The sequence below is a fragment of the Orycteropus afer genome, unplaced genomic scaffold, assembly GCF_000298275.1.
Source record: "Orycteropus afer afer isolate SDZICR_OR568_19922 unplaced genomic scaffold, OryAfe1.0 scaffold00558, whole genome shotgun sequence".
NCBI lineage: Eukaryota > Metazoa > Chordata > Mammalia > Tubulidentata > Orycteropodidae > Orycteropus > Orycteropus afer.
In genome coordinates, this window is record NW_006922145.1 from 1,095,348 (window position 1) to 1,104,620 (window position 9,273).

At 43.7% G+C, this 9,273-nt stretch overlaps 1 protein-coding gene across 1 annotated transcript in view; it reads right to left on the bottom strand.

Annotated features, from left to right (window-relative positions):
* FRY (FRY microtubule binding protein) overlaps positions 1–9,273 on the bottom strand; it is a 571,437-nt gene that overhangs the window by 320,526 nt on the left and 241,638 nt on the right. Inside the window, exon 5 of the mRNA XM_042782984.1 lies at positions 1,601–1,740. Within this exon, the coding sequence (XP_042638918.1) occupies positions 1,601–1,740 (140 nt within the window). The remainder of the gene's footprint in view (positions 1–1,600; positions 1,741–9,273) is intronic.

The window sequence follows — 9,273 nt, forward strand, 5'->3', positions numbered from 1 at the left end:
AAAGCCCAAACCACACCCACTGCCGTGGAGTCCATTCTGACCCACAGCGCCCCTAGAGGACAGAGTGGAACTGCCCCACAGGGTTTCCAAGGCTGTCATGTTTATGGAAGAATACCGTCTTATATTTCTCCCATGGAGCCACTGGTGGGTTTGAACCACTGCCCTTCTGGTTAGCAGCTGAGTGCTGTAGCCACTGCATCGCCAGTGCAAATGTATGTCATCATTTATTGAAGGTTTGAGGACTCAGAAGATTTTGCTGCAGCAGAGCAAACATCTCGAGACGGATGAAGAGGCACACAGCGGTGCACAATGACCCAACGTCACGTGGCTAACTAGTGGTGGCCCTAGGAGCCCCACTAGCTTCCAGTCCAGAGTCCTTCTGACCACCGGGCACTGGCTACTCAAAGTGACTCACTCGACCCAGGGCTGACACATCCCCCAGGCAGCCCCTGGAGGTCATGCAGACCAGGGTATCGGCTGGAGAGAGGGCACAGGAAAGGAGCAGGTAACAGGGTGACCTGAAGCCCTCGCTGAGTTTTCAGAGAGCCCCGGAAGTGCACCAGTTAAGCACTCAGCCACTAACCGAAAGGTTGGAGGTTCAAACCCACCCAGTGGCTTCTTGGAACAAACATGTGGCAACCTATTCACATAAAGATTACAGCCTAGGAAACCCTATGGGGGCAGTTCTCCTCTGTCCCAGGGTTGGTATGAGGCAAAATTGACTCAACAGCAACAGGCAACAACAACAATGAATTTCCAACCTCTAACAGGTGGCAGAGACCAGTTTAAAAAACGTGCTACAGATGGGGTGGTCCCTCAAGTGCCTGCGAGGGATCTGTGGTTAGAAGCAGAACACCCACAAGCCACACAACACTCCTGATTTATGGTTCTTAAGAAAAGGTTTAAGGATTCTCTCAGGACAATCATTTCAGGTAGTCATCCAGCCTCCATGGATCCAGAATGTCTGGATTCCATCGGGAATTTGAAAGTCTCTTCCATTCCCACCCCCCTTTTGATGAAGATTCTTCTACAGCCTCCGAGATCAAAGCACCACCTAGTGCTTCTGCTCTCATGGTAAAGGAGGCAGCGGTTCATGTGGCAGCATTCCCTCCTCTGATTCCTGCCTCCCCTCCTTTCTCTGCTATTGCTGATGAACAGAAGACCTACTGCTATACCTCGGATGGCCCCCTGCAAGCTTATAAGACCCCAGGCACCTCACAGATAATCTTTACACCTCGAACCTCCAACCAAATCTTGTGCTGGAAGCCAGCTTGGATCCAGTATGTCTCCCTGAGCATGCACTGTTTCAAAGATTTATCTAAGTGGGATCAAATCGGGAACAGTATCCTGAAAGGTTGGATAGGGAGCCTAGGGGCAGTGGCTCTGTGTCCACGCTGGCGGAAGAACACAGAAGAGAATAGTGGACACAGAAGCACCACTGGAGAACATAACCAATGGTTCTGAACTGTACACACTGGAACGTATGGAAACAGTGTATCCCTTCTTGTGTACATTTCACAAAGATAAAAGAGAAAAAAAAAAAAGGAAGAGGAGGAGGAAAGAGAAAAAGAAAGACACTCCTTACACAACACAAAGGTACCTTTTGGCTTTATTGCTTGTTCTTGGTCTGTATTCGTGTGATTCGTCCTCGATTCCATTTTGCCTCTTATACCAGTCGAACAGCGTGCGCAGAATAGACGGCAGACAGTACTCAGACAGGGAACTCATAGAGCTGATGACCTGCGGAGAGAACACAACCAGTGACCAGGGCTGGGCGGGTGGCGTGGCCCATCCTGAGAGAACACTGATTTTACAAACATCTCCAAGCCATATCCGTGACACAATTTTCTTATTCATCAAAGTCCGTCAGTTAACATTATTAGTATATTCCCAAGAAACTCTGGTGGCACGTTAAGTAAATGGTACCTCAGCTGTAAACCTGGAAAGCTGTGGTGCAAACCCAGGAGCAGCTTGGCAGGAGAAAGATCGGGTGATCTGGTCTTACAAAAACAACAGCCAGGAAATCTCTAGGGGCAGTGCCACTCCGTAACACGTGGTCGCTATGACTTGGAATCAACTGGAAGGAAGGTACCATAACAAGAACCCAAGACACTTAACAGTGACAGATGATTCTTACTTAATGATAACGCTGTGCTTCCAGAAAGTTAATTACTTTGATTCCCTATGATCCCAGAAACTGTACATTAATTGCAGACACCTGATTCACGGAGCCCACAGAAACAAATTAATTCCTAACAGCATCTTGTACAGGACTTTGTACCTTCCCATTGTGTCCATTCGGACTCATAGCAGGCCTGGAGGACAGAGAACTGCCCCACAGGGTTTCCGAGGCTGTAATCTTAAAGGAAGCACACTGCCTCATCCTTCTCCTGCAGGAAAGTCTCTTCCATTCCCACCCCCCTTTTGATGAAGATTCTTCTACAGCATCCTAGATCAAAACATTTGGTCATGGGAGCTGGGCACCATCTAGTGCTTCTGCTCTCATGGCAAAGGAGACAGAGGTTCATGTGGCGGCTGGTGGGCTCGAATCACTGACATTCTGCTTGGCAGCCGATAACTTACACCATCCCTCCCAGGCCCCTCTGTGCTTCTTACATCCTCAAAAATGCTTGCTGTATAAATAAGCGCATTAATTAATGCAATTACATTAATTGTCCAGGTGAAATGAGCAAATCCATCCCTTAAATAACCCAAGTGGTTTCCAACAACTTTCATCTACTAATTTGAGGTGTGCCCTGAAGCAGACTCAAGATAAGAGTAAACTCAAAACCAAACTCATTGCCGTGGAGTCAATTCTGACTCACAGCGACCCCTCTTTGGGTTTCCAAGGCAGTATCTGTACAGAAGTAGATTGCCCAATCTTCCTTTCAAGGACTGGGTTCCAGCCTTCTAGTTAGCAGTCAAATGCCTTAGGCACTACCCACCAGCTCCTAAGATAAGAGGAGGTAGCAATAATTTGCCCTGTATTGCATCCCATGTCATACATGTTGTTGTTAGGTGCTGTCCAGTTGTCCACCACTCACAGTGACCCTACGCACAGTGGAACGAAACAATGCCTGCTCCTGTGCCAGCCTCACGATCCCTGCTATTCCTGAACCCATAGTTACAGCCTTGGTCAACCTATCTCTTTGAGGGCCTTCCTCTTTTTCACTGACCCTCCACACTACCGTCGGAAGGAAGGGTGGGCAATCTACTTCTGTAGCGATACCGTCTCAGAAACCCAAGGAGGGGTCGCTGTGAGTCAGACACGACTCGATGGCAGTGTGTGCGTGCACACGTGTGTCCACACTACCAAACATGACATCCTTCTCTAGGGACTGGTCTCTTCTGACAACATGACCAAAGTAGGTGAGACCAAGTCTGGCCACTCTCGCCTCCAAGGAGCATTCTGGCCACACTTCCTCCACAGCACACCCGTTCATTCCTCTGGCAGTCTAGGGAACTTCCAGCATTCTGCGCCAACACCACTATCTGAAGGCATCGACTCTTCTTCGGTCTTCCTCATTGTCCAGCTCTCACTGTGACATGACTGACAATACCATGGCTTAGGTTACCTGCATCTTAGTCTTCAAGGAAACACCCTTGCTCTTCAGCACTTGAAAGAAGTCTTTTGGAGCAGATTGCCCAGTGCTATATGTCATCTGATGTCCTGACTGCTGCTTCCATTGGCGTTGATTGTAGAACCAAGTAATATGAAAACTTTGACAACTTCAATCCTTTCTCTATTTATCATGATGCTGTCCATGGTCCAGTTGTGAGAATTTTTGTTTTCTTTATATTGAGTTTGCCTTTGGTAGTTATATAAGATCTTCTTAAATAACATTATATACGTTGTTGTTGTTGTTGTTATTATATGCCCTCGAATCGGACCGACTCATAGCGACCCCTCCTTGGGTTTCCAAGGCAGTATCACTATGGAAGTAGATCGCCCAACCTTCCTTCCAAGGAGTGGCTGGTGGGTTTCAACCGCCAGCCTTCTGGTTAGCAGTCAAGTGCCTTAGACACTATGGTACCAGAGCTCCTATTATATATATATATTTATACATATATGTTATATATTTATATATATTATATATTTATATTGTGATAGTTGGAGCTGTGTGTCAACTTGGCTGGACCCCGGTTCTGTGTGGTTGTTCCCATGATGGGATCGGATGACTGTGTTCTAAGTGGCCAATCTGCCCAAGGGTAGTTTCCCTAGGGGTGTGGCCTGCTTCCAGGATATCCAGGGACATCGTGGGAAGAGAGACATTCTTGGAGGGATTGGAACCTGGTGTGCTGACTACAACCTTCCGTGAGTAAGCAGCCCACGCTCGGCCTGGAGATCTTGGATTCGTCTTTCGTTGGAGTCAACAGCCAGTTGACTGCCTACCAGCCTTGAATTTCTCAGCCCCCTGCGGTTGAGGAGGCTAAGGCTGCCTCCAGCCCGATGTTTCCTCCAGGGACTTTGGACTTGCCGGCTTCTATACGTTTGTGAGCCATTTTGCTAAGATAAATTTCTCTCTCTCTCTCTATATATAAGCTTTGCTGGTTTTTGTTTCTCTAGAGAACCCAGCCTAACACACACACACACACACACACACATATTTATAATGTTGTTCAAGAAGATCTTATATAACTACCAAAGGCAAACTCATCCCCTCTTCTCTAACAACACACAGGCCTTTGATCCATCAGTTCCTCTCACTTTCTTTCCAGAGCAGGAAGGTTCCTAATCTTTCACTCTTGTTATCATGTGCCGCTGAGTCAACCCCGACTCCCGGCAACCTCAGGTGACAGAATGCACTTGCTCCAGATTGTAGTCCTGGGAGGTCACCTTCACAGGACCAGATCACCTGGTATTTTTCTTCCACAGTGACACAGGTGGGTTTGAGCATCAACCTTTCAGTTAGCAGCTAAGTGCTTAACTTTGAGCCAACAGGGCTCCTATTTTTTTTTTTTTTTTTGCTAATCACCAAAAAAAAAAAAAGAAAGAAAAAAATCTTGACCCATAGCTCCTTCCGTATGCAAACAGTAACACAAAAGAGATCATGAGCTTAAATATAAAACTGAAAACAACAAAAATTCTAAAGGAAATAGGAGAAAATCTTTGTGATTTTGTGTTACAAGGATTCCTAGGTATGACATCAAAAGCAAAACCCATGACAAAAAAGGTGATGCATTTCGCCCACAAACTGGGAGAAACTATTTGTAAGTCACATTTACAACGAAGGTCTTACATCCAGAATCTATAAAACCAGTGCCGACAAGGTAGTGATAACAGGGATATGTTTATGCATTGCGGATAAAATTAAAAACTGGCATACCATCTCTGGGAATATACACCTTTCACCAGACTTATTCAATCTGTTTGCTGAGCAAATAATCCGAGAAGCTGGACCATAGGAAGAAGAACATGGCATCAGGATTGGAGAAAGACTCATTAACAACCTATGTTATGCAGATGACACAACTTTGCTCACTGAAAGTTAGGATGACTTGAAGCACTTACTGATGGAGACCTAAGACTATAGTCTGCAGTATGCATTACATCCCAACATAAAGAAAACGAAAATCCTCACAACTGTACCAGTAAGTGCCATCACAAAAAATGGAGAAAAGACTGAAGTTGTCAAAGATATCATTTTACTTGGATCCACAGTCAACACCCATGGAAGCAACAGTCAAGAAATCAGATGTTGGGGATTCAAAATGGAGTCTTGCCAGTGAGTAGCACACTTTTTTTTCCCTCTGGCATCTCAGGACTTTGAAAACTTGGTACAACAGTTTGAATTAGCAACTTTGGTGATCTGAACAGCTCACTGAATCACAGTGCACCAAACACAGAAAAGCAGAATTAGAGGAAAGGCAGAGGGAGATTATTTAGGAAAAAGCCAGTAGCGGAGGACAGACGGGCACCCAAGAGAGACCACTGCAAACTTTTCTGGGGCAGTCACTGTCTGCCGGGCGAGGGCGACCGCCTGAGATCCTCAAGCCAAGAAGGAAGTCACCTTATAGCAGCATACCAGCGACCACTCCAATATTCCAGCAGGCAGCGGCAGACATCTGCCTCCAGCAGCTGATTTTGTTGGTAACTTGGCTCGTCTAGGTGCTGGCGGGCACGAGCACCACTCCTGAGATTCAGGCGGAGATCTCAATGTTGCGCCAGAATGGCCAGCTCCCTCCCCTCTCAGTGGATCACAGAGCAGGCTTGGGTCAGACTGGGAGACACCGTGCTTTTCCTTGCCAAGGATATCAGGACCGCAGGTCACTAGCAGGTACTCCCCTGACTCCAACACACTTGAAAATGCTTGCATCTTTGACGCCACAGGTGGGTGGTATCACAAACTCCAGAGACGGCAATTAGCGGTTTGGCGGGATTGTGTCAGCACCGTGGGCAGACAGGGCACAGAGAGCAAAGAAACCGCAGCTGAGCGTGGTCCTGTGAATCTTGCCTTGGAGCCGTGCTTTGGTGCTGTGGGGCTGCGGAGGCGGGGTCTTTGAGTGTGCCTGAAATTGGCGGAAATTTGCGAACCTCTAACAATAGGAATCTTCCTGAGGTTGAGCTGCGGTCTTGCAAATAAATATGTCATCAATAATAGTCTGCTCAAAGCCCTAGAAACCGACCCTAGCAACACCAAGCTTTCCTTCTTCCGCTCCCACCTTCTCCGCCAATAACTTCACTCATTCAATAAAAGAAACCATATTCAGCAATTACCATAAAACCTCCCGCTTCGAACTCTAAACCCTCTTTACGAAAAACAGAAACACATATCCACACTACACACAGTGATTCCACCATCACAAAGAAAACAGCAGAGCAACCCAACACACCGGAATCAATAATAAAATAAAATACACCAGCTTCACCTTTTCAAAATACTAAACCATAAAACCAAGACAAAACAAATCAAAACGTAACCAGCAGCTAGAGACAACCTAAAGAGACAGCGCTCTACCAGATTCCGAGGGCCTAAGAAGAGGTTCTGCTCTCCAGTAATCCCAAGAACTCTCTGTACCTGCACTACACGACTGAAAAGGTCCTAGTTTATACCTTCTGCCAGTAAGAATAAAACCACCATTCTGCCAGTAAGAATAAGCTCTGATTTCTCAGCAGAGACCATGCAAGCAAGAAGACAATGGAATGGTACATATAAAACCCTGAAAGAGAAAAATTTTCAACCAAGAATTACATACCCAGCAAAACTGTCCGTCAAATATGATGGTGAAATTAGGAGATTTCCAGATAAGCAGAAACTATGGGAATTTGTTAAAACCAGACCAACCTTACAAGAGACACTAAAGGGAATACTTTGATCAGAGAACCAAAAATAGCAAATATCAACAGACCATTAATATACCAGATGATATATCCCAGAAACCACAGATATGGACATAGCCAAAATAAAATGAGCTTACAAGATTGTAAACAGGGAACCAGAGATATCAATTGGCAAGTGAGGACAACTACCAACAAAAAGAGGGAAAAGACTGTGTAGTTACAGAATTTCTAAATGGTGAGAAAATTAAGAGAGTTGCAAGACAGAATGGACTGTTCTAAACTCGGGGAGAAAATTATAAATCATAGGGTAACCTCAAAGAATAATGAAAAATTTCATATTACAATAAAAAAGAGGACAAGCACAAATACCCAGCAAATACTAAAACACAGCAACACAGGAAAGGATAACAGGACTCATAAACACAATGAGCTCAGCACAGAAAATAATATGGAACAAAGAAACCAGGGACACCATGAAAAAACACATACCAAAATGATAGCAACCAAATCATACTTGTCAATAATTACACTGAATGTTAACGGATTGAATGCATCACTCAAGAGACAGAGAATTAGCTGCAGATTGGATAAGAAAACAAAACCCATCAATATGCTGCCTACAAGAGACACACCTTAGAGATAAAGACAAAAACAGACTAAAAATCAAAGGTTGGAAAAAGATATATCAAGCAAATGGCAACTGTAAGAGAGCAGGAGTGGCAATATTAATTTCTGATCAAATTGACTTGAAGACAAAAACCACCATACGAGACAAGGAAGGACATTATATAATGATTAAAGGATCAATTGATGATGAAAATATAACCATAATAAATATCTATGGACCCAATGAAAGGGCCCCAACATACATAAATCAGACTTTAAAAGAGTTGAAAAGCCAAACAGATGACTCCACAGTCATAGTGGGAGATTTTAATACACCACATTCTTTGAAAGAGAAAAAGTGTAAAAAAACTCAATAAAGATGCAGAAGAGCTAAATAATACACTCCACCAACTGGGCCTTATAGATATCTACAAAGTACTTCATCCAACAGCAACACAATATACATTCTTCTCCAGTGCACATGAACTTTTTCCATGATAGACCATAAGTTAGGCCATAAAGCAAGCCTTAATAAATTTAAAAACATTGAAATACTGCAAAGCATCTTCTCAGATCATAACACTATCAAATCAGAAATCGACAATAGGAAGATCAACAGGAAAAGAGTAAACATATAGAAAGTGAACAATACCCTCCTAGACAAAGACTGGGTAAGAGAAGAAATAAAAATAGAAATTAAAAAATTCCTTGAGTCAAACGAGAATGAAAACACAACATACCAAAATCTTTGGGACACAGCAAAAGCAGGGATCAGAGGCCAATTTATAGCAATAATGGCACACATCAAAAAAGAAGAAAGAGCCAAAATCAACACTTTAAACCAACATCTCCAACAATTAGAAAAAGAACAGCAAGAAAAGCCCACAGTCACCAGAAGAAAGGAAATAATCAAGAATTGAGCAGAAATTAATGAAACAGAAAATAGAAAGGCAATAGAAAAAATAAATAGGACCAGAAGTTGGTTTTTTGAAAACATCAATAAAACTGACTAACCTCTGGCAAATTTAACAAAGGAAAAGAGAGAGAGAATACAAATAACATGAATAAGAAACGAAATGGGTGACATCACAACAGAACCAACTGAAATAAAAAGGATGATATCAGGATACTATGAAGAACTGCACTCCAACAAATTTGAAAATCTGGAAGAAATGGACAGACTTCTAGAAACACACCATTTACCTAAACTAACACAGACTGATGTGGAAAAGTTGAATAGGTCCATCACAAAAGAAGAAATTGAACAGATCATCAAAAAATTACCAACTAAAAAAGTCCTGGCCCAGACGGTTTCACCAGAGAATTCTACAAAACATTCAGAGAAGAACTGATACCAATCCTACTCAAACTATTCCAAAGCATAG